This window comes from Anopheles arabiensis, chromosome X (genome assembly GCF_016920715.1).
Source record: "Anopheles arabiensis isolate DONGOLA chromosome X, AaraD3, whole genome shotgun sequence".
Taxonomy (NCBI): Eukaryota; Metazoa; Arthropoda; class Insecta; order Diptera; family Culicidae; genus Anopheles; species Anopheles arabiensis.
The window spans coordinates 8,766,830-8,793,016 of NC_053519.1; the positions used below are offsets into that span (position 1 = coordinate 8,766,830).

Sequence of the window (26,187 nt, forward strand, 5' to 3'; positions counted from 1 at the left end):
GCCGGGCGGTAGCGACTGTTTTGCTTTCACTCGCGAAATCAGTGCTTCGTTTTTGCAAGAGCTTCAAACCAAAAATGGACAATCTTTCACACACGCAATACAATCTTAAAACGTCCGCGAAAGCCAATAGTGTTTGCCAACAAGCCCGACTTCCGACACGCTCCCCCCAAGCATCAAACAGCTGTTCCAAAATGTAAACAACGGCCGAAACGTCAAACCCTTTGTTCCACCGAGTGCAGCTGTCAGAAAGGCGAACAAATAAAGCGTAGCTGTTTCCGCGAGAGTCGTCCGCGGTCGCCCTGGCTTTTCGTTTGTTGCCCTTTGGTGCATTCGCTCACCTTCGTACCGTAGTGCAAAACCGTGCGTGCATCCGTGTGTGTGTGTGTCTGTGTTTCGGTCCCTTGTTTTCCCGTGTGTGGTTCTCCCTTCCGGTGTGTGTGTTGCTCCGTTCCCCCATTTTCGGCAGACCCGGACGGCCCTTCCCGTGTGTCGCAGTGTCCTTCGCGAATGTGCGGCTGTGCGTGAACCCGTGTGCCACACTGCGGCACCGTAAGTGTTGCCGGGTCAGTTAAGGCGGCGAGTTCGACTGTCCAACCAGAAGCATCAAGCAACGCTGCTCAGCACCAATCAACCGGAACGCCACACAGCACAGCACCAGCCGGCCAGCTAGCGCTCTCCAGCAAGGGAACGGAAAAGAAGAAAACACACTTGTCTCATCAGCAAACAAAAGAAGAAAAAAAAAAGAACAAAGCCACTGGGGTAAGTGCCATTCCAGCTGTAACCAAGCTGCACCATCTCGAGCTGCTTTGTGCGTATTCTGGGTATCTTTACACCCCGCTCATGTTCACTTATCATCATTCGCTTCGCTTTATTACACGTTTTTCGTTTGCTTCTTTTAGTTCTATCTCGGCCCACTGCCGTTCTATGCCGTTCTATCCCCTCCCCTCCCCAAGATTACAGGGAAAAAATGATGCAACCAGCAACGACAAAACCTCAAAAAGAGCGAAGCATCGAAAATCGAGCCGATTCCGACCCGTCAAGGCATCGATTTTCCTTCCAAAAGCGCGGCTTGGCAAGGATCAACCCTATCGCCTAGCCGTACACTGAGCGGATGACGGTTGCATCCAAAACCGGTCAGTGCTGCATCTCAATGCCCCCGTCCCCTTTGTGCGCACAAGCACAGACACAACGAGTAGGATATGGTCGCAGCACGGAGCGCCGAGATCAGGTGGCCGTTTGAAAATAAGGTCACACGCCGGTAGATCCCGATGCGAAACGCGTCGCGGGGCGTATTTTTAGCTCTCTGCACTGCGATGAAATTAAAGATGAGAGGATGCGTTCCCCAAAACACAGACCATACTGTAAAAGAAAAGAGAGAGAGAGCGCGCGGGGGTGGCAAAACACACACCTACACATGGCACACACACACGCGGATACCAGCTTCGGTCAGCCTGTCAGGTCTCAGGGTCGGTCGTGCTCCATACGGACCTTCAAGGGACGGTTGACCTTCGGCCCCGTTCCTCGCTTGCAGGTGTTTTCTCAGGCCGCCCCTTCCCCCTGAAAGATGAGATAAAGGTCAACGTGGCCGCGGTGAAACCGTACTGCCCAGCGCGTGTCGGTGTGCTGTACGCTGCCCAAAATCGTATCGATCCATCACTGTCAGACGTCCCCACACCTTTCCGGCAGCCAGCCCAGGGGTCGGGCACCAGTCCCGATTTTGATGCTTTTTGGATAATTGTCTGCTGCTTGCGCGTGTGTCGAAGAAATGTAATGTAGATTGTAGTTTTTGCTTTGTTACAAATGTTGTATTAACACATTTCAACTACTATTCTGCTTTGTTCGCTTCTAAAAGGTGTTTTAAACTTTTCTAGCAACGTGATGGATGGAAAATTTGCTTCTCAACTGTTAGGCAGTAGTTTTGGTCTACTATTTTTAACTCACCGCACCACAAGCCGTTGGTAGCAGCTTAGAAACAAAATAAAAAAAGCAGGGAGTAAAAACTTTACCATCCTAACTCTCGCACCCTTTGGTGGTGCCGTGGACGAGTTTTCCAGTACGAGTCGATAATCACAAGGTGATCAACCAGCCGTGTGGTGGACACTAGTGTTGGGAGCTCGTGCTCGGAATCATTCCGGAGCCGATTCTGATTCCGGAGCCAATTTCGGAGTCGGTTCCGGAAATAAAATTGACCTAGGAATCGCAATTTGCCGCAATTTGATTTGGTAACGGAATCAGGATTGACTCCAGAACTGGAATTAGCTCCGGAATGAGCATCAGTCCTTGAATTGAAATAAATAGTTTCAGAAGTGAAATCAGTCCGGGTATCGCCATCAGAATGGATCGTTTACAAGTAAATTTGGATTCGTCACTACGGATGCATCAATACGTAGTATCATTGGACCCAAACGCCATTTTTTGAATGCCGAAATCCACTCCGTTTCGAAACCGATTCTGATTTCGGAACCAATTCCAATTCTGGAACCAATTCCAATTCTGGTACCAATTCCAATTCTGGAACCAATTCCAATTCTGGAACCAATTCTGGAACCGATTCCAATTCCGGAGCCGATTCCAATTCCGGAGCCAATTCCAATTTCGGAACTGATCCCGGAGTCTAATCCGGAACCAATTCCGTAATTGAATCCGAAACCAATTCCGGAATCGATTCCGGAACTAATTCCGGAGCTGATTCCTGAACCAATTCCAGAAACTGATTCCGGACCTACTATCCGGAATCGATTCCAGAAGCATCGGAGCTAACCGAAAAATGATTCCGGCAAAATCTTCATTTTTCCCATCACTAGTGCACATGCTCTCGTTACAGTGTGTGCAAAAGTTTTTACTCCTCCGCCAACCGCATTATTACATCCCCATCCCCTCCGTCGCGAATCCACCAGTAGGCGCTGGTTGGGCTGCTATACCAATGATGTGCAATTTGCTTTTCGCTGCACTAGAAGAAAAAGGATTATAGGAAGAGCTTTGTTTTTTGTTTTTGTGCAGCACCGGTACCAGAGTTCCCCGGGGATTAACGAGATGCAAATCGCAGGCACGAAGCAGGGCTTAGGCACAGGGTTGCAGTTGCAATTACACAAACAAACTGCAACTGCAAGCTTTTCATTAAAAAGATGGTGGATAACAAACAAGAAATCCAGCAAAGGAATTATTGCTTGATGTGTGCTGCGTTACGCAACGATAGGCACACCCCAACGATGGAAAAGGAGCGTGTTTTTAACAGTCCTGTATGATTGTTTAAGTTGATTTTTTTTTTGCTCCTTGAAAAGCGCCGCAAGCATGTACATACACAGATATGAAACCACAGGCTCAGAAGAAAAACATAGGTATCGGTCTAGGAACATCTTTCCGAATAGAATTACCACTCCCTCGCCTAAAGAGAAAAAAGCCGTCTCGGTGTGAATGTGACAAACAGCGTGTGAGTGGGTAAAAACACCTACGCTCGCCTTTAGCACACGGTGTGCCGCCCCGCGGTTGGCGGTTGCCGGAGTCCGCGGCCATGGTAACCAACCGCGCGGTTGGCTTCCGAAATCGGCTTATCAAGCCGCAGATGGAGCCGGAGAGTGGGAAAGGTGGGACAAAAAAATCGTTCTCGTGTTGTTGGATTATGATTTTCCAGTTTCCCGGCTCCGTGTCATTTCCGTGCTCTTCTTCTGCCAGGTTTTTTTCTTTTTCTTTTTTGCTTTCGTATTCGCAGAACTCGTCTCTTTGCCCATAGTGCACGCGCGCGCCTTCTCCTTAGCAACTGCCGGCTTCCGGAACTGGCAGGCGAAAGAGTGTGGCTTGGATTAACAGTCCACCGGTTAGCACCCAATGCCCCAATGCAGGAGTAGTATCTCCCTGAGACAGCGGGCATCACGCTACGATAACAACCGACCGCAACTGGGGAGAAACACGTTGTGCACACGTTTGATGGGGGTTTTTTTTTCTTTACACACAAGCACTTTGTTTGTTCCCAGACGAGATTCAACGAGATGGACAAAACAAACAGGACCACAAACGCACGAGCCGGCCACGCGCGCATGGGTGGCGGGGTCGGGGCTGCGCTGCAAATAAAAGGAGACGCCCCGTGCTCTGGTAAATATGTGCCTTTGCTGCGTCCGTCGGTTGGGTTTGGGGGGGGGCGTCTTCCCTTGGTCTGATGGCAATGTAACAAATTCTGCAGCGCACAACAACCGACAACGACATCGTGATGAGCGTATGTGCTTGATAGGTGGGAATCAAGAAAATCGTTTTTTTTTGCTTGTAAATTGGCATATGTTAAGGATGAGACGCAGCGTTTGCTGTGTAAGGCAAACGGTCGGAATGATTGTGTTTAAAGTTCAATGAATGGAATTTAGGTCGAGGTAGGCTTTTACTTCCCCTAGCATTAACTTCAAATCTCAATTACAACTAATCATACAGCTCAGCAGTTGAAGCATACAGATGCTGTTAAGGAAGATTGCAGGATACAGAGGAGAATTATGGAGCAGGACTTTACCTTTACCACAATTCAAAACGATGTGTGGTCTCTAACTTGTGACGAAAGGTATGTAACGCTACAAGTTCTAGCAGCTCCGGAGAATTAATGGCAACGCTGTCATGAACCTCGCTGCTAAATGTGGTCGTCCTATATTCCTTCTGTATTAAACAGTTCACAACTTCCACCATAGAAGGGTAGTGAGATATTGGGAGTTTTTTTATATGCTGCATATGAGTAACCAAACCTATCCCAGAAAGATGTGGTCTTGGAATTCTAATCCAACAGAAATATCTCACAATTTCGAGGACTCTGCGTTCGAGGAGCCACTGAATTGTGATCTTGAGATGAATCCGAATAATTCCTTCAAAACCACCTAAAGGCGTTCCTGGTGATCTTACTGTATGAAGTTCAGGAATTTCGAGAGTTGGTCAGAATTGACGATGATACTATCCCAAGAGCCGGTCTCGTAGTACAGTCGTCAACTCGTACGACTTAACAACATGCCCGTCATGGGTTCAATCCCCCAATAGACCGCGCCGCCATACGTAGGACTGACTATCCTGCTATGGGGGGGAATCAATTAGTCACTGAAAGCCTAAGCCCACAAGTGGGTACAGGCAGGCCTTGACCGACATCGGTTGTTGAGCCAAAGAAGAAGAAGAAAACTATCCCAAGATTCATAGATATTCGATAGACTCTTGGCAGATTCTTAAAGAAACCATTAATGCATCTCCAAGAATATTGGTTGAGATAAACGATTTAATCAAAGAAAATCCATCATACATCAAACCTTAGAGAAACTTGACTGGAAATGAATGTAAAGATAAAAGTGGATTTTAAATCGGATCCAATCAGAACGAGATCAGGTTTGCGGATCAGGGAGAAAGAAGCCCAGATCATAACCGTGAATCTCCAAATTGACGATTTCAGATCCTTTCAATCGTTAGAAACGTTCATTACAAATTCGAAAATAGTATCTCCGAATCTGTAAATGAATTACGGAGAACCAACACGCAAACTGTTAAGCCGACGCATGAATTTTGGGCTTTGCTGGGGCTAAGTAGAGTTACAGTGCGATAAACCTTCAAACATAGCTGATGTACGTTACTAAAGGCTGTCCTGAAATGGATTAAAACCAAAAAAAAAGCTTCAACTAATCTCCCACCATCCGGAATCTGCATCCCAGTCTGTGTGGACCATGGAGTGAACACAAATTCGCTCTCCCGTCACTTGTGACTGTTGTGTTGAAACGGGGCTAGCGGTTTTTTACGTTCCATAGTGAATAGAAAATCTCTCTAGGCAGGCCACTTCAAATTAAAAAAAAAAAACACACACACACAGTGTAGCAACGGTTTGCTGTGGCTGCCACCAATTAATGGGGGATTAAAATTAGCGCTATCGCGCGCACACTGCAACCCGTCCTGCAGCCTGTGGCTGCATGTGGAATCCTCCGACATCTCCCCAAGCGCACGGCAAGCTTATAATCGCCTCCGCATCCCCACGAAAGATGGGCTAGTTTTATTGTTTTACGGCAATGAAGCAGGGTTTAGCCTGGCGGCAGCGCCTACCCCGGTCCAGTTGGCCGTTGCCAGAGTCGGCTGGATTTGTAGTGGTGAATTGAAAGCAATTTAAGGCTAAGCCGTCGCTCTCTTCATCGTACCCTATCACACACACACACAGATATACACTATTGAAATACACTTTTGACAAGCCTATCGGTGCCCCATCTGATCAGGATTTAGCACCAATGGTAAGGGATTAGCGCGTGCGTTACCGTGCGATTCATTAGAGTGATCTCTGTGAACTCCACACCAGCTCCACGTAGATACCCAAACCCGAGATACTGGTCCCAATACTGTGTCTCTTGAGCTGACCAACTGTTTTCTGTTTGTTGAGTTTTTTTTTGTTTTCTCGTTGCATGGAAATATCTCAGGCAACTCTGAAAGATGTCCATGAGATTTCCGCAATCCTCAACCGTCAAGGTTACCCAAACAGATGGGCCCGTTTGGAGAGGTTACGTAGCTAGTTCGGTGTCTTACGCCCTGACATTTCGATCTTGGTGGCAAACATCTCGTTATCGGCTAGCGATAATGCTTCAACAAACACACACACACACTCACACATATCGTTGAAAGCTTCCCAGTAAAATCGGAAGCACTTTTCTGCTCAGCCCGATGCCGTAAGCTCCAAAGTCCTAAATCCCGGTGCTCTGTGCACCGTAAGATCCTCGCCTCCAAGATCCTCTCCCCAACGATGATGCGGCTGGTGCTAATGTTCTGCTCGTAACGTCTCGATGTTTGTTGTCGATGTGCTTCCCAAAACCCCACAGTTTGGCAAAGACACTGATAAAATCATCCTGGACCCTCCTCTCCACATCCGAGACACTTCCTCCGATGCAAGAACGCTTTGGAAGGTATTGGAAACGTTGCAATGGGGTTCTCTTTTTTCCACTTCCTGTCCATCCGCAAACCTGAAGTACACTCCAGCCGTACGCCTCGCTCCGACCTGCACAACCGAGATGTATTGAAGCACGTGTCCTGACTGCCGCTGATTCTTCCTTCATCGGGCCACGCGGCCCAGCTGACCCGGGTCTTCCGTCGGAGTACCAGGGGGGGGGGGGGGGGGGGGGGGGCACTACAATTGCGATTCCAGTGGAGCATCCAATTAAGCGCCTTCTTAACAGGAATTGCTCATTCACACACACACACACACACATCTACAAGCATTCTAACAGAAAGCGATGTATATTGCTGGGCAGGAGCACACAATCACCCAGCAAAACTGTCTGAGAGTGAAGGGGCAATCCCGCAACCAGTAGTAGTAATGCAACACCTTCATCACCACCATCATCGTCATCATCATCCTCATCGGTAATCATGCAGCAGCACACTCCCCCACCGTAACGATGAAAAGGAGCCGGAAATTATTGATAGGCGGAGGTACGGCGGTGGACGGTGGAAGTTGGTGTCGGTACAAACTGGAAACTGTTTTCTCTAACCGCACCAGCTCGTTCCGTAGGTTTCTCGTTCAATCATGCCCCCACACGCCCCCCCCCCTTTCCGCTCGCATTGCTCGCAACACAAAGGAACGTTGTTTTTCCGACCTGTGCTCATGCCCTCCCTTGTCAAACTCCTTTGCCTCTCACTCTCTCTCTCTCTCTCTCTCTCTCTCTCTCTCTCTCTCTCTCTCTCTCTCTCTCTCTCTCTCTCTCTCTCTGTAAAGCGGAACAATAAACATATTGTGCACGCGCATGAAACAACCCAAGCAAAAGCGTTGTGCTCCAGAATTGCACAAGCGAATGCGCGCCTGAAGGTAGGCAAAGCATCACCAAAAGCGTGCTCGTTTTTGTGGCATCGCCGCCTGGCGCTTATGCAACGCGTTGGAGGAGAGGGAGCATCTCAGCCGCAACTATGTTGAGCGGTTTTCTTTTTTTCAATCTGTATACTCAACCCGGTTTTTTGCATCCGTTTTTTTCCGCTCTTGTGCTCTCGCCAAAAGCCCGAAAAACGTGATTAGTTATGCAATTTATTAATTTATTTGTCTTGACCCTTTTTGCTTGCAGCGGCACCGGAAACGCGATCCCGATCCCGAACCAAGGAGCTAACTCAACTCGACTCGCCCAACCCCGGAGGCGGCCCGGAGACCCACCAAGCGCCCACCATGTACTATCCGACGGCGGATCTACCGTCGCCGCAAACGTTCCCCACGGCCGGCGGCGGTGGCGGTATGGCGGCGGGCGAAGGACATGTGAAAAAGTACTACCGCAAAGCCGAGCACAGGTTAGCATCATGGGGGGTGGGGGAAGAACCAGCGCATCAACAGTACACTATTGAATCAACACGCCGGCGGTCCAGTGAAATTATGATGTTAATTTTAGAGCCATTCACATTTCACAACCCAACCGAAGGATGTATGTGGGGAGGGTATGGTTCAAAATCGCGGTTTCTAAATCAACGCGCGCTCTGAAACGCCGGTAGAGCAAGCACGTTCACGTGGCGCGCGGGATTTTGTGGCACACGTGCCTAACGCCCACAAACGAAAGTGAAGGAACAAACTCCTCCACCACCGGGACACGTAACACACCTACACACCGTTTTAGTTTTGTTTTATTCTTTTAGGTTTTGCCTCCGGCTGGTTGACCCTTTTTCGGTGCGAGCATGATGGGGGTTGAGAACAAACAAAAAAAAAACGTACGGCCACCCTGTTTCGGTACGGTTTGCATGTGAGAAAGATATACGACGGTTCGCCACGAACACGACCGGGAGAAACCACTGAGTTGGGCTTTTTTTTTGCTTTTGCTGGGTACGGTCGATAAGATATACCTTAAAATGGATGCAGGGGAAATAACCAGACAGGGAAATTTCGGATCCCCATTGCGTTCAGTTTGCCGTACCTTTAGATGAGGACGCGGTATGGAGAGACAGCAACAAAAGAAAAGTGGCCACTCGATAGCGTTCCAGGCAACTCTCAATCAATACGCGAGCTGTGGCTAGAAATAGAATAGATTTTGAATTTTCCGCCAGACCAATATGTTTTTGCTGGGCATTATGAAAAGGAAGGGAAGGTATACATTTTAAAGCGAAAAGCGCTATCCTGGCCATAGTCCTGTCAGTCGAAATAGAATTGTTCGCGACAACTGTTACAACCAGAGCCGCATAAAACGGGACCAGAGCACCCTCCTCAACCGACAATGGTTTTGGCAGGGATGTTGTTTTTTTTTTAAAGGGTAAGACCGCAATCAGACGGTGAAACGGACAGGATAGGAGTCTTTTTTTTTGGGTAGCTTTCGCGATGTGGTACCAGTGCTTACTGAACACACTCACACACAGTCCAATCGCTGTGCTAAATCGGCCACTGCTCGCGCGAAGGAGGCCACCCGTTGAGGATCGCCTTATCGCCCGGCATGACCCTGCGTCTCGGATACTGATAGTGGGCCGACCTTAACACTAACGCTCAGGTTGGAGCATCAGCATCCCTTGGAGCTGTACCTTGGAGATGGACGGTCCTGCTCGGTCGTCTTGCGAGACATTCAGGGCCAAAAGGGCTCACACGCACACGGGAAATAGACTCCCGCGTGGGACAAAGCATCCCAAATACACTCTCAGCAAAGCAAACACTCTTGAATCTCGCACCGTGTGACATGCGAAACATGCACGCAATACACTACACGCTGCCGATTTGACAAGGTTTGTTGTCCCTTCCTTTGGCACCATTCGCTCATTTTCCTACTCGCATTCGCCTCCCATCATTGCGGTAAACGTGTGCGGTCTTTGTGTGTTTTTGCTCCACCCGCAGCACGATGCAGCTTATATTGATGGTGCTGTTGCGTTGCATCGCGATGTAGGTTTGTAAAACCTGAACCTGGCACACAGTGGCGGGCGGGGAAATGCGATCGGCGCTCGGCGCCAGATGGCAAAGATAAGGCCGAATGAATCAACCGAAACGGGCAGTAAGAGGCAGAAGCAAACAGGCAACCACGACCGCTCAGATGATGTTAGGTGATTTATCGGAACGGTCGCCGCAGACGGGTACCGCCTTATCGGAGAACGTTTGCCTTTCTTGTTCTGTTGACGCTTTTGTACCGAAATGAGTTATTGGGTGGAAAATCCGAATCGTCACGAGATGATAATCACAAAAAGAGGAATAAAGAATAGGACTTTGTTTGGGGTCAGAGGTGATTTGCGCATTCGAAGAGTACTAAGATACGCTTAAAGTAACCTATTCGAAGTAATTAATTCATATTTTTTTGTAAAACTGTGTAGTACAGTCCCATTAATTGATTTAAACAAGTGAAGAATAGAGTTTAAAAATTGATTTATTGTTTTTAACAGAACATTTCCTCCACTTTCGCTGGTATTTTGATAGTGTCCCTAAGTTTGATACTTGAGTGGCACGTTGTTGATGAAGCGAAAATAGAGGCTCATCCATAAACAAAGTGCCGTTCAAAATTGGGTCAATTATTGTGCAAATCTTGGTCATTTTCTGTACCATGAACAGCTTGAACCAGTCGAGTGAAACAGTTTGTTGTGTGCGGGCGGCTATTTCTAGGTTTTTTGTACACTTCTTACTTCAAATGTTGCTACAAAAAAGGATAATTCTGAATCAAAACAAGCATATTATATCTTAGACCGATTTTTTCTACGCAGTTCAAAGAGACAAAACATTTACAATCGTATTATTTTCAGCAATGATACTAGCAATGCAAGAGAGAGCATTCCTCATCGCCGAAAAACGTTTGTGAAAATTACAAAACCATCAATTAGATCAACAAAAGAGTGAAATATTACTAAAAAAGGAATTTCGCAATTTTGTAAGTGTTTGCATAGCAAATTTGATTAACAAATTAGCTCTATAACTAATTTAATTCTGTGTTTTGTTTTTGTTTTCACTTAAACTCGGACACAAAATGGCAAACCCCGTACATTTGGGTGGGACGACTCGGTTCATACTTCCATGGAAAAGTTATGGTTTGCCGATCCAATGTTAGCGATAGTTGAGAAATGTTGAAAGCAAACGCTAACTATCGCTGTGGACAGCGTGCCTGTGTCAGTAGAGTCACCAATCGATTGTTATCGTTGAGGACCTCATCATTAGAATTCACAAATGGCACACGCACAGCCACAGAAGCTGAACTCGAGAGATTACGTCCACGGTGACCTCATCCGGAACCGCTCGCAAATCGCAGCACCCTCCCCCCCCGGTGCCGGAGCTTTCGTTTCCAAAATCTCATACCGCGGCGACAGAGAGATCGCTACACAACAGTTAGCGTTATCGGGAAGCAATCGCAACCACACCGCACAACAGCACCAGAGCCCGCCGGGTAATCAGCTTCGGTAGATTACCACCGACCCGGCGATTCCCTGACCCCCAGCGATAGATCCGATCGATCGGTCAATACCGATAGGCAGCAGCAATCGCACACAAAGACCGGGGCGATAAGGCGGGCCGGTCAAAATACGGTAAATTGCATCTGCGCCGATAGGGCTGCGCAAGTGGCGTCGTGACGTTCGGCTGTGGCCCGGTGGGATATGGAAGATGCTAAGAAAGTTAGCGCGTAGTTGTCCGCATAGATTGGAACGAGCGACGCCCCGCCAGTGCCGGAACTATCACCCCACCGCAGCACACTATTATCGATCCGCAAGCCATTCGCTAATCTGCAGCAGGAGCACACGTTGTTTACAAGGGGTGGCGATGAGCGTGAGCTCTATAGCTCCCCAAACGATGGTGATGCTCATGATAAGACTTGTCGGACCAGGGAAAAATGGCAAGTGGTACACAAACGAAGCGAGCTGCTGGAAGCACCACTACTGCTTGCGGAAATTACGGGAGTCGTTGTATCCTGAGCGTGTATCTCCACAGTACTTCGACCCGTTAAAGTTACTTCTGAGGGAGGAACTTCGGTGTTGGGCCCTTGTTTACCTTCCGATCTGCTCTTGCTAGACTAGAGATGTTTAGTAGGTGTGAGATATTGGACCCCGGCGCGATAAGATGATGGCTACTTTAATTGTTGGAGATTGGCAGATGTCTCTTGGGATCTTTTTGGAGCATTCAGGGATCACTACAATGGGATTAGTCAGCTGAAATAGATACCGCGCTCTTGGCATTTCACAAGATCTCTTTCACGATCTCTCACTCTCTCAATCTCTCTCTCTCTCTCTCTCTCTCCCTCTCTCTCTCTCTCTCTCTCTCTCTCTCTCTCTCTCTGTTTCTACCTGTCTCTATCTATCTCTCTGTACATCTCACACAACAGAGGTACAAGTTCCACTCATTCATTTGAACTGCCAACGGCACTGCAACTGCGCCGCGCATGGCCTTCAAAAGAAAGAAGAAACCGCCTCGAGCTCGTTGGTGTGTGTGTGTGTGGACGTCACCATCAACAGCGCTGGTTCCGCTTCTAGCAAAGAGGGTAAATGAGTTCCCCCTACACACACACACACATACAAGTATTGCAAGGGAAAGCGCTTACGCCTCATGCGCGCCCACGGGCCCCTGGAAACGCGCGCAACTGCACCGTCCAATGCAATGCCTATCAGGTGTTGTGATTCACCACCCCCACCACCACCACCCACAAGCTTTCTCCCTTCCCCCCCCCCCCACCTTGTGGTGCATTCTCCTCGGACAGCTTGGAGAGTTCCAGACCAGCAATGCCGCGTTTCGTAGTGCGGCCGCTGGGTCGATTGCGTGCCTTTCCTCCTCTCCAAGCTTTCCCAAAAACCGGCCCTAGACCCAGTGCTTACCCCTCTGCATCTTTGCGCAGCGATATCTTACGCGATATCAGCGGGTGGGAAGGTGCTCGGACGGTTTAACGGGGCACTTAGATTCGACACTACAAGTGTCATCAGAGGGGGGGGGGCGCATATGATTAGCGTCGGGCACACGCGCGTCGTCAAACGGCGCGCCACATTCCAGTGCGTTCGGGGCGGCGCTCTCTTTTGCACACACTCTCTCTCTCACTCTCGAAAACACTATCATCGCTCTCCTACCCCTTCCACTCTCGCCCTGCAGCTCTCTCTCTCTCTTTCTTGCCCCTGTGTGTCTATTTCCAAACCGCGCAATGTAACAACTCGGGGGCGCCCGCCCGTCCCGATGCGTCAGCGAGCGTCCGTCCGTGTTCGCTCTCAGTTTCGATTCAACTGTCGCAACGGCTGGCAGTCATCTGTGTCTTCTCCTCCACTTCGCCAACCTCGCAAGCCCGTGCAACGGCATTCCAATTATTTTTATTACACTTCCCCCCTGTCTGTGTGTGTTACTGTGTGCGTGTGTGTGTGCCAATTCCAGCCAAAAAACATAGCGTCCCTATAAGGGATATGCGCATCTCCCACACCGATCGTCGTGCCCCTTAATCGTGTTCCCTTTTTTTCTGTGTAAATTTGTGTGTGCTTGACGTGCCGTTTGACTTCGATCAAAAAACCACCACCACCATGCCGGACATCTCGCAGGATGAGTTCGAGGCGAAGCTGCCCCATCTGGCGCCGGCCACCGCGGCCGAGCTGCGCCAGCGCGCCAACTCGGGCGGGTCCCGGTCGGCCGCCCGCAAGCCCGGCGCGGCCACCAATCAACCGACGGCCGCCGACACGGCGGTGGCCAAGCCGGCCTACGGCTACAAGCGCGAAATTAGCCACAGGTACGTGTGGCCGCGCGGCGTTGCGCGGCCTCTTTTTTGCTGGGCGATCTCTGTTCCACGGCGGACGGCGACTTGGAAGACTTGGTCCGTAGCCGACGGACACGCTTAATCATTAACCTTGCCCTATTAGCCTCTCGGTCTCAGCTGATAGAGAGGGCACCAGCACACACTGTACACGGCGCTGCCCCTGTGGAAGAGTTACACGCAGAGCACAGTTTAATTTCACCAAAGTTTCACGCTTTTTTCGGTACACGACAGTTAGCACAGAAGTTGCCCGCGATTAAGCCAAGCGTTAGAGCACCAGCGAAATTTAACGTGAAATTTTAGGGTTTTCTGCTATACTTCAATAAATTCTTATCAGAATATGGCACATCGTTCACCAAAAGAAAGGATATTCCATTCCCCTTCTATGTATACTATAATTCTTATCAGAATATGGCTTATCGTACACCAACAGAAAGTATATTCAATTCCCCAACTATGTATACTATAAAAAAATATTAAGGTAATACATTAATTGCATTTCCTTGTGCTCCCCGGCTTTGTTCACGGTGGAAAATAATGGTCGGCCGGGAATCGCAGAGAAATGTATTTATTTCATTGTTTCAATGTGTTTTACCGGCTAAATAGATGTGGAATAGAGTATCCTTTCTTTACTGGTTTACGACAAGTCATATTCCTAAAAAAATATTTAATAAAATATAGCAAAAAATAGCAAAATTTCACACCGAGTCTAATGCGACCTTTAAGTGAAGTTAGGATCCAGGGGGCGCCCCTGGTGCGGAGCGACCAATGATGGACGTTCCACGTGCGTGCAGTTTTCGATAATTCTATTAAAGTTAACGGATGCAGATGCAATGCCAAAAGCCAAACAACAAATGAATTAATAGTCTGAAACAGAGCAAGAGAGAGGCGTAAGATACGTGGGACGGTGGTAGATACATTCCCGTAGTTCGCTTACACGTGATAGCAATCAAGGCGCGTTTTTTTTTTTTGGGGAGGGGGGATTCGGCGGTTGCGGCACGTGTTGCGCGCGGTTTGAAATCAACTCACTCTATATGCAAATGAGCTTTCCAACCCACGGAACAGATGTATGTTGGGGGATTGTGGGACCGTCCGAAACCATCATCACCATCACTGGGCAGCGTGTGTTGCAACCCCGAAAACCCCAACCGCGCACCGGACGGACGGGCCGTGTGAACAAGAAACGGAAAGTGAAGGCGTCGGGTGGCGGGGCGGGGGGGGAGGGAATCTATCGAATCTCTCCAGCACTGTGGATTGGCCGGTGTGATTGCGTGTGCCCTGGCATTGGCCGTTGGCCGTTGACTTTCCCTAATTAAAACCATGTACCACCAATCCCAACCTCGGCGCCGTTTCCTTTTTATCATATTAATGAGTTCTTGCCTGCCTAGAGACGCATGATGCGACATGCTGCCGTCAAGCAGCGGGCAAGAATAATAATTGGAAAGGACAGTGTCGTGGTAGGACATCGTTTCTTCCCTACGCATCTTCCAACACGGCCGAGTTTTTCCTGAAGATGACCAGCTTGCTGGGAATGGAATAATTTCTCAATTTGTCTCACTCCAAGAACCCGTTGCTGTGACACTTGATAATGGCAATGGCTGCTTCCCAATGCTCTCTCTCTCTCTCTTCCTCTTCGGTGGCCCACGTAGCTATCCCGTGCGAGTGATCTTAGCGCGCGATCGCTAAGCCCGATTGCGAATAGCTCGGAGATTGTGATTGGAACACAATCCAGGGTGAATATGATGCTGCGTGATAAGCAGCAGGGAGGGGGGGGTGGGGGGACACATCGCGCCGCGCGAGATCATCGGCCCTCGGCCGTTGTTGCCAATTCCGTTGGACGTTCCGCGTCGGGTTTCGGGGTTGTTGTTTCTAGCGCAGCGGCATGCGCCTGCGGCCTCGTCCGGGTGACTGCAGAAACAGCAACAACAACAACAACAAAACGCACACAACACTCGGCACTAGAAGTTGGAAGCAATAACATACACACCCATGGCCCGTAAACAGGCACGGTTCGAGACCCGCGTCCACGGTTGATCGTTGTTTTGATGTGTTGTTTTGTCCCGCTGGCGGCGCAAGACTGCGCCGTGTGCGCAAACCCTTTTTCCCTGCTGCTCTCTTGGACAAACAGAAGGGAAGGAGAGCGAGGGGGGGGGGGTTAAAACAAAACAAGCATCAGCGTGTACTGCACAACATTAAGCAGCAGATACAGTGACGATGTGCTTGAAGGACGCGCGAATAAGAGCGTAATACTGCGCAACAGAGCAGCTCGGCGCGCGTACTCTGTTCTAAAGGGTGGAACATGGGTTATCTTACTAGAAGTATCATCAATGAATCAATGCCTGGATGGAGGTGTGTGTGTGGCTAGCACGTGATATCTCTGAGGATGGATAGGATGCCGGTCTGCGCCCTGATACGCCAAACCGAAAGCAACGCAAAGCCTCAAGCCAGCGATGTCAAACTCATTTGATCATGCGTACCTAAAACCAGTTTTTTTTCTACTTAGATTTACAAAAATTGGTTCGTACGCTGTTATTGAAACAATATTAAGATTACGGTTCCATTTTCACAACAAGACTTTTTTTTTTAATTACATGATTCTTATCGCGCTAGCGAACAGACTATGGTAAGGTCTGTGTACGAACCAGATCTTATAAGAATTCTTTGACAACTAGCCAAAAGTTCGTTTGACAGGTAGTTTGACATCAGAAAACCCTTTTCGAATCGAAATTTTGAATATGATTACAATGATGAGCCGGTCTAGTCATCGTAAAAAGGTTATTATTTGGTTCATGAATTTTACAAAATGGCCAAATCGATTTTGGTTAATGACCTCGTTTCTTCACAGACCTTCGGCTAGGGTCTAGATCTGACTTAGGCATTACTGGATTTGTCAAGAACTAATTTGATTTATTTATATGTTACCTAAAAGTCCTTTGCCATCATTATTTTTAGGTTTTTGTCAAATTTATAGAAGAACACTTTCGATAGGATTTTTCTCCTGAATTGTACACTCGTAATCTCCAATGGTACGGAAGGTACCAGAAGGTCTGACCTGAATGTCCAAATGTTTGGATTGAGTGAAGAGTATCTCTGGAACATCTATGGAAATTTTAGGTTCCCCTGAAATTATTTCTGTCAGTGCTATTTCTCAACAGATTCTTTCTACGATTCCCCATGCATTCTTCAGGGCCATAGATTGTGTGTTGGCACGTGATCATATTCCCAATTCCCAACTCCGTACAATCGCAGAGCTCCGTACGCTAAATGAAAGATTGAGCAAATTGATTGTCTAATTATCTCATAAAATCCAAGAGCTTCAATTGCCTGTTTACGACTGGTAACAGAGACGTGCTGCCAATAAAATGTTGATTGGATTTGAAATTGCCTTAAAGATCAGCAGACGCTGTAAGGTTGGAAGGAAATTCAGTACATGCAGTTTTTAGAAAGGCTGATTCGGCACGCGTATACCCGTAACAAACCCTTTGTATGGGTTTATTTTATCGCTAGTTGTTTTTATTACAACGGCGCGCAATTGAGTTGTCGAATTATTAACACTTACATAAAAACACATTAATAGATATTGAAAGTCGCGTCGCTAATGTATGTATGTATGGTAAGGAGAAGTGTGTACTGTGTATCGTCATTCAATCATCTTCTTACCTTCTCTCTCCCCCACTAGAGAGAGGTTCGAACTCATGACCTCTCTCCGCGCTACGTAATACCTCCGAGCGTTATGGCACGGCACCATTGCAGCGGCAGTGAAACCGACACGCTATTTTACTATTTAATCGCTCGCCCCGTGTCCGGTGTCTCTGGCGGATGCTATTACCAGCTCTCCATTGTACCGTTTATTGTGGCGTGTGCTATTCTTCGCTGTGCAAGCTGTGACGCGCCTTAACGTGTCAATGCGTTACTCATACAAACAAACAAACAAAAATGCAACAATAATGATAAAGTTCAAACCCTTCGTAGGAAAAACGTACGTACATATATATTGGCGTTAATGACTAAAAATAATTAATTGGTATTTGACATCCATCCGGGCGGCGGCGGCGGCGGCCATCCGCCATGCGCTTTAGTTTCGCTTTGGCTCCGAATGTACACGGCTGCAAGGGTGCGTTATTATTAGATTGCAGCGTAAAAATAAAAATTCAATAAACAGATTTGCTAACCGGCGGATGCAATGCACGTCCCCCGTGCACAATCCGAGATTTTGGTGATTAACGCTGACAAATGTCGATATTTTACGAGCCATCCAACGGCCAACATTCCATTCGCGGCCAATTGAAGCAGTATCGCGTAATGCGCTTCCACCGGATTAGCACCTCTCCTATACCTTTCTCGTGTGCGTTTATTTTGGCGATGGGCAAGGTGGGCATGTTTCCATGCGCCCGTTTTGTCGGACGTTTCTTTTTTTTTTTTCTGATTTACCCTTCTGGTGCAGTTTTGATTCCAAAGGCATCTTACCAATGCCGACCGGGTTGCGGGCGAAGAATTGTGGAAAATTCTCGCAGGTCACCGCATTTCTTTTGGCCCCACTCCAAACACCTTCGCCACGAATGAATGGGAAGGTCAGCCGGCCCACAGGGCTGTAAAACATGCTTCACCACACTCGAAAACAACCCCAACCGCCCCGCTCGAGTCCATCTCCGTTGCCATTCGTCATCTGAAGCACGGGGAGATTGACATTCCATAAATTGCTCCCTCGTCCCAATTGCTTTCTTTACCCCCTCCCCTGGTAAGGTGTAAGCAGCACTCATCGGGCGGCAACGCCTGGACCGTTGACGAGCATACAGGGTTTTCCATTCCAATTAACAACTGTCCACAGTCTACTAGCAATCCTCGATTTGTAAAACACAATTGTCTACCACTTACAAACAAGTCAAGCCGTTTTTGGTACACTGTCCATTTGAATTACACAATTGTCGTCTTCGAAAACACACGTCAGATGCGGCAGGGTTTTGGCTGGAACGTGTATCACTTGTCTGTAAGAATTGAACCATGTTGTATACAGGTCTTGATTGAATATCAGAATATGGGAAAGCTGGGCAATTTGGACATGTTAAGCAGTTTTATCATTTGGTTTTAGTTATTCTTGGATCGTTACAGTTTTTAGGTTATTTTGGGACGTTGTAATTTTTTTTTTCATTGGCTACCAGTAAAAGCACCGATAAATGTCAAAATTCCTGCATTGTATTGAAAGATTAAAGTATACATAAAATGCCTAACATGTCCATGTTGCCCAGCAGCCCAACTACAAGTGATACACGTTCCAGCCAAAACCGAAACAAACCGTGCCGCATCTGACGTGTGTTTTCGAAGACGACAATTGTGAAATTGAAATGGACAGTGTACCAAAAACGGCTTGACTTGTTTGTAAGTGGTAGACAATTGTGTTTTACAAATCGAGGATTGCTAGTATACTGTGGACAATTGTTAATTGGAATGGCAAACCCTGTAATGAGATCCCTCCGGTATGGAAATTGAAATTATATTTGTGTATGTGTGTGTGTGCCGCCAATTTAAAGTTTCGCTGAAAACTGTCATCGGACGGCTCCTCCGAGCTTCTAATCGTCCAAATTCTATGAACTCCCAAGGGCCCTTTTTTGTTGTTGTTTGCTTTCTTTAGCTCCTTTTGGGCAGTGGCCATTCCCACGCGCAAGAAAACGGAACGTTGCCATTCACTCGGCCAGCTCACCTTGACGCATTGAAGGGTTAGCACATGTGTTTGTTGTTCAAAGGGGGGGGGGGGGGATTGGGGGAGGACCATTGCGGCTACGACGGCCGATGAGAAGCGCGTTCCCGACCATTCGGGTTGGGTTTGTGCTTCGATACAGGTCGCGCTGGGTGTAGTTCCTGCTACTACTAGTCCAGTCTCCAGACATCTACTCTAGTGTCCTGTGTGTGTGTGTGTGTGTGTGTGTTTGCGTGTAGTAATGATGCTCTGTAGCGGTAGTTCCTCCTCCAGCCTGTCGTCCTCCAGTACGGAGGATGATCTGTGCGACCACTCCACGCTAACCGATAGTGGCTGCTGCAGCGTCTGCCATCGCGCAAAGTAAGTGCGCATGGTAACGCGCTGTTTGTGTGTGTGTGTGTGTGTGTAGATGTGTGTGTGTGTGTAGATGTGTAGGCAAGAGAGAGAGGATATCTCACGGTTTTGTACGGGATTTTCGGGCTAGCATCTAAAGGTCCGCGCTTCGCCGCTTCGGCATCAATTACCACCATCTCGTCACCATGGCAGTTCCTCCGAATTCAAACATGCCGCGCGCGCGCCACGTGCTCTACGGTGCCATTGTGCCAGGGCCAGGCGGTGTGATTGGCGTGACGAGCAAATTGGACACAATGCGGACACAATTTGTCAACCCGATACGCATTTACCACGGGCCGCCGGGTTTTCTGCCACCATCCAGCGCTAATCCCACCATGCTTTCCTACTTTCAACCGCCTCCCAACAGAATCTTCGTCAACCGGTCGATGCACCTGGAGAACATCAAGTTCTACGGCTTCGACATGGACTACACGATCGCGGAGTACAAGTCGCCCCAGTACGAGCAGCTCGGGTTCGATCTGGTGAAGGAGCGGCTGGTCAGCCTCGGCTACCCGGCCGAGATCCGGCAGTTCGAGTACGACCCGTCCTTCCCGGTGCGCGGCCTCTGGTTCGACTCGCTGTACGGCAACCTGCTGAAGGTGGACGCGTACGGCAACATCCTCGTGTGCGTGCACGGTTTCGAGTTCCTCAAGCAGTAAGTAAAGACTAAGTAAGCAGCAGCAGCAGCGCAGCGAAATGACGCCGTACCGTTTGCTTTTGTGCAGCCACCAGGTGTACGAGCTGTACCCGAACAAGTTCCTGCAGCTGGACGAGAGCCGCGTGTACGTGCTGAACACGCTGTTCAATCTGCCCGAGACGTACCTGTTCGCGTGCCTGGTCGACTTCTTCACCCACTCGCCCCAGTACGCGGAGCAGGTCGACCGTACCGGCGTCAAGTACGGCGAGCTGTTCATGTCGTTCAAGTCGATCTTCCAGGACGTGCGCGGTGCCGTCGACTGGGTGCACATCTACGGTGATCTCAAGAAGAAGACGCTCGAGGTAAGGCAGTCAAAACAAAGCATCAAAGGGTTTTTTTTCGATTTTTTTTTAAATTAATTTTTGCAATTATGTCAAAAACGAAAAACTTTGGGGGCTATCCATATAATACGTAACTAACAAAGAATGAGATTGTTTATCCTTTCTCTTCCTAAATCAATCATCAGAGGTAGTGTAAAAGTGTTTATTGTTTTATTAATAATTTACCAGTTATTTAACGAATCTTTTTGAATGTTATGAATATGAAACGATTGGTACTTGAGCTATTCAGAAATTAAAATCATAATAGTTTTAGCCTTTTAACACTTTTTTTAATGGCTTTACATTTATCAAATGAGGGAATTTAATTTATCCGTCATTTGCTACATAAAACGATAATGTTACGATTGTAAACAAGTTCGTGAAGCTTTTTTAGTGTTTGGAGACGCTACATAGCCTAGGTATAATAAAAATATCAATTCAATGTTTCTTCGTACTTTTTTCACATACACTGGGGCCCTTTCCATTTTAAGTTCTTAGGCTGAAATTTTAGCCTGTCAGCTGTTTGAATGCGGTTAGAATAATCTAGGCTAAAAATTGCAGGCTATTTTTATGGGTGATTTTGTATGGAGTGTTTACATAATATCAGCCTCCAACTGTCAAACTCCATACAAAAAACTGACTAGAATCGTGAAGGGCCCAACTGCTAGTCAAGTGAGGCGAGGCACAATGTCCGATTATTAGGATAGTTCCCACTGATGGGGAATGACTTGTTGAGATACTTCAAGCGTCTCTAGAAGTTCTTGATGTCTTTGTCAAGGATCTTACACTGTGTAGGGTGAATCTGATTCAGATTCATGCATCTCTATGATTCTTTGAAATGATTCAATGAATCTGAATCTCTGTTAGAAAGATTCATGAATCTTACAGATTCGTGAATTTCTATGAATCTCAAAAAAGTCATGAATATCATAAGATTTCTATATCTCGAATGATTCAGGAATCTTTAGGGACTCATCAATTTCCAATAAAAGCTCTATGATTTGATTTGAGATCTATGATGAAGAGCTTCTAATTACTCTTATTCTTGTCTTAACAACCTACGTCGTCATGCCTGCCTACAGAGGCTCTCGAGACTTCTTGGGATTTACAACACAGCCGGATAGTTTGCTTTGATACGGCGAGACGGTCCATGCCAGGCTTGAACCCACGACAGGCATGGTGTCAAGCCAGTTCAATATTTAAAAAAAATCATTCATCTCTAATGATTCATGGGTCTTGGAAGATTCATGTATCTTACGAGATTCTCGAATCTTTGGAGATTTAAGAATCTTCAGAGTTACGTGAATCTTTAAAGTTTCATGAATCTTTGGAGATTTGAATTCGAGGTTTGAATTACTCATCCCTGAAGATTCATATGAATGAATCTCAACAAAAGATTCATAAAACCCAACACTAATGTTACTCGAGCATTGCTTCCAGTGCTCCATGTACTCCGGAAGTTCTCTGGAACGTTTTTTTTCACTTCCAAAAAAAAATTGCCTCTTTTAAACCGTTCAAATCATCATTTTGGACACGTTCATTACCAGTCATGTTTTACCTTAAACTTTCACTAAAAACTTTCACTGTTTGGGGCTTATAATTACAATTAGGCGGATGATATTCTTGTAATCGAGATGTCTCGTCGTCGAGTTGATGAATTTTGTATGTTCATTTCTATGCAAAAGTTCACTGTGGAGTTCATTTTCTCGACTTGAATCTAGTTCATAATAGAATAAGCCTGAATGTTGTATCCACCGAAGCCCAAAGGTGACGCTTCAAAATGACTCCGTTGCGTTTGAAAACGTTTGTAACGGGCAAGCATACAATCCATCTCGCTTTTAGATCCTCTTTGGCCCACCTCTAATTGTTCTTTTTCTCCCTCCCCGCTCCGCAGAACCTGGACGAGTACGTGAAGAAGGACGAGCGGCTGCCGATGGTGCTGTCCCGCATCCGCGAGTCGGGCGCGAAGCTCTTCCTGCTGACCAACAGCGACTACATGTTCACCGACCGCATCATGACGTTCCTGTTCGACTTCCCGCACGGCGGCAAGACGGACGAGCCGCACCGGGACTGGAAGACGTACTTCGACACGATCGTGGTGGACGCCCGCAAGCCGCTGTTCTTCGGCGAGGGCACGATCCTGCGCCAGGTCGACACGAGCACGGGCGCGCTCAAAGTCGGCACGCACATGGGCCCGCTGCAGGCGAACCAGGTGTACTCGGGCGGCTCGTGCGACGTGTTCACCAAGCTGATCGGCGCGAAGGGCAAGGACGTGCTGTACATCGGCGACCACATCTTCGGCGACATCCTGAAGAGCAAGAAGATACGGGGCTGGCGCACCTTCCTGATCGTGCCGGAGCTGGTGCAGGAGCTGCACGTGTGGACGGACAAATGCCAGCTGTTCGCGCAGCTGCAGCAGCTGGACGTGCGGCTGGGCGACCTGTACAAAAACCTCGACTCGAGCGCGAAGGAAAAGCCCGACATCCGGTCGGTGCGGACCGCGATCCGGGACGTGACGCACAAGATGGACCTGGCGTACGGCATGATGGGTTCGCTGTTCCGCTCCGGCTCCCGCCAGACGTTCTTCGCCGGGCAGGTCGTCCGGTACGCGGACCTGTACGCCGCCACCATCCTCAACCTGATGTACTACCCGTTCTCGTACATGTTCCGGGCGCCGGCGATGCTGCTGCCGCACGAGTCGACCGTCGCGCACGAGCAGCGCTTCACGCTGGACGCCCCGATGATCCAGCGCACCCGGCCGCCCCGCGCCGAGCTGCAGCTGTCCGCCGCCGCGGCCCCACCGCCCCACGAGCTGGACGACGAGGAGGAGGGTGCCGAGGGCGATGCCGATGCACGCGGGGACGAGTCGAAGGAGGTGGGACGGGTACGATCGTTTGCGTTTTGTCACCGTTGGAACCGTTTTTTTTTTTTTTTGTTTGCGCAAAATTATCAATCAATCTTTTTTCCTGCTTTTTTGTTTGTTTTTAGCTGCTGCTGGGCACACCGCAGCCTTCCTCGCTCCCGTCCGCCACCGGGTCGGAGCTGAGCGTGTCCGTCCCGCACACGCGCCCCGAAACGCCCCGCTCGGTCACGCACACGCACGACGAGGACTACTCGGACGAGGACAGCGACGACCAGAAGCGCACCAAGGGTGGTGAAGCGCCCGGCGCCAGCGATGGCCCTGCATCCGCCCAGGCATAAAGAAGAAGAAGAAGAAAACACCGCTCTCCTTTACACCACGTGTCGCCGCGTGTGTGTTTAATCTTTTTCTTTCCTTTTTTTACTGTTTTGGTACGATTTTTCCCACTAAAAAAAACGGAAGGAGCGAAAGGCAGACAGAGGCAAACAAACAAACAAAAAAACAAACAGAGCCGTGCTACGCACAAAAACCATTCTTTTCAAGGCGCCTGCTGCTGCTGCTGCTGCTACTCCTTTCTACTCCTTCCTATTTTTCTTTTTACAATTTAAAATGATTTCCCACTGCTAGCCCGCCGTCTAACAACTATGCCATCTGTTAATTTATTTTGCATAGGTAGGAATTAATTATTTTATTTTTATTGTTTTTTCTCTAATCGCTGTCACTAAAACGCTTTCCTTTTTCTTTTTTTCTAGATCAGCTTGCTCATTAGACGAGTTGCCCAGCACCCCGGGCGGAAAGCGTAGCATAGCGAAGGCAAGCGGCTGCTATTTCATTTCCTCAACTCAACTGCTCGGCAAAGTGGTGACAATGTTTAGTTTTTTTAGCTTCGTTGGTCCCTGCACCTCTCACGCTGAGAGAGAGAGAGAGCGAGAGAGAGAGAGACGGGGAGTAGGAGGTGGAGGGGGGTGAATGGTGTGCAGGGCTTGTTGTGGTGTTGTTAAGAATGTAGCTGTTAAACTCGCGTACGTTACAGGGAGCTTAAGTAACATGTTTAAAAAATATATATATATATAAATACTAGACAGAGAGATAGAGAGATAGAGAGAGAGAGAGAGAGAGAGAGAGAGATTTTCTAGCGAGAGATGCGTTCGTACAAAGGAAGACAGGTTATTCTTCCCCTTTCGCAGCTAGTAGTAAGATGGATGAAGGTTTAGTTTTAAAGAAAACAACCCAAAAGCAAAGGCACACACACACACGCGCGCGCTCGCGGTGAATGTACACGTACCCTAGTAAAATAGGCAGCGAATCTCTTGGCCAGAAATATCCGGATGTTGGAGAATATTTGGACAAAAAAAGTATGGGCGTCAAATGGTGAAAGAACAACCCGAAAAACGCGTTCTTTTGCTGCGCGCGTGTGTGTGTTTTGAGTGAGCTTTTGGTTTGTGCCTATTCTTGCCCGTTACAATTTCAACCACCTGCATTGTTTAGGTGAATGGTGGGGATGGAGGGAAAACCGGAAGTACGCCATTAGCGCAAAGAAATAATACTAGTACACAGGAACGTTTCGGTGGTTGCTACTCTTTCGTTATACTATACACAGGCAAGGGCAGACAAGCGTTTAGCGTATAATACAACAACAACAAAAACAAGCAATAAGACCACGGTCATGCAGCAAACAAGAAAAGAAGCAACATAAAAACCGGCTGTTCATGCTCAATTCATTCGCTCGTTCTGGTGCTCGCGCCTACTATACTACGCTCCTTCTCAAACATATCTCCTCCAGGGCCGTTGTCCAGAGTGTCCATCTTTAGGGTTTTAGTTGCATTTTTTTTTTTTTTAACAAATTAAAGTGATCGTTTCTGCGCGGTTTTTTCCCAGGCTTGCGTACCTACGTGGAAGCTTGGAAGCGGAGGAGGAGATTCAACCCACTATCCCTTCCCTTCTCAGAGAGCAACAAAATAGCCAACAAAAAAGGAAAAAACATGCAACAACAAAAAAGCGTTAGGCTAATTCTATGCCGTTACAAACCACAACAATAAAACAATTTAATAAAGAGTTTGTTGAAACGTTACATGCGCACGATTTTTTGTTTTGTTCGCCTTTGCCGTCGGATGGCATTGTCGAAAATGGGTTAAATAACATTCACCTAGGCTTAGACTTTCTCAGACTCTTCTGGGGGTAGTTGGGCAGTACATTTTCTTGAAGGATTAACGCATGAACTGCGCGGACATTAGCATTTACAGCAACTTCAATCAAACATTCCGAGAAACATCTTCAGAAATGTGTTCTTTTTTTAATTATTATTATTAAAACGTTCTCTCTTATAGGACGTCAATACTTATTCCGCATCGGACTGTACCATCAGTCAGATGGTCGTCCAGATAACTGAAAAATATGATAATAGAATAAGCAAGAATAGCAATTATAGCGTCTTCTGGAATTAACTGAATTGATGAGGCTCGAAAAGAATCATTCGGTTATTATTGTGCTTTAATTATTGAAATTGTTCGTACCAAGACACCTATTTGTTATACGATAGCCAGGATACATTAGTATCAATTGAAAAAGTAACTCTCTGCAAACCCGACTTCAGTGTAATT

The 26,187-nt window shown here is 47.7% G+C and overlaps 1 protein-coding gene across 4 annotated transcripts; it reads left to right on the forward strand.

The window, feature by feature from the left end:
* LOC120905729 (cytosolic purine 5'-nucleotidase) lies at positions 1-25,658 on the forward strand. 4 transcript variants are annotated; one of them, XM_040316764.1, is made up of 7 exons: positions 1-759; positions 8,037-8,253; positions 20,078-20,365; positions 20,436-20,709; positions 22,622-23,611; positions 23,716-24,259; positions 24,340-25,658. In XM_040316764.1, exons 2-6 carry the CDS (start codon positions 8,135-8,137, stop codon positions 23,926-23,928), a joined length of 1,884 nt encoding a protein of 627 aa, XP_040172698.1. In that variant the 5' UTR covers positions 1-759; positions 8,037-8,134; the 3' UTR covers positions 23,929-24,259; positions 24,340-25,658. The 4 variants fall into 4 exon arrangements, with proteins under 4 accessions (XP_040172698.1, XP_040172695.1, XP_040172697.1 ...); XM_040316761.1 differs by lacking the exons at positions 1-759; positions 8,037-8,253 and adding an exon at positions 13,084-13,598; XM_040316763.1 differs by lacking the exons at positions 1-759; positions 8,037-8,253 and adding an exon at positions 13,084-13,598 and having other exon boundaries at positions 24,345-25,658.
* Positions 25,659-26,187: the final 529 nt, after the last annotated feature.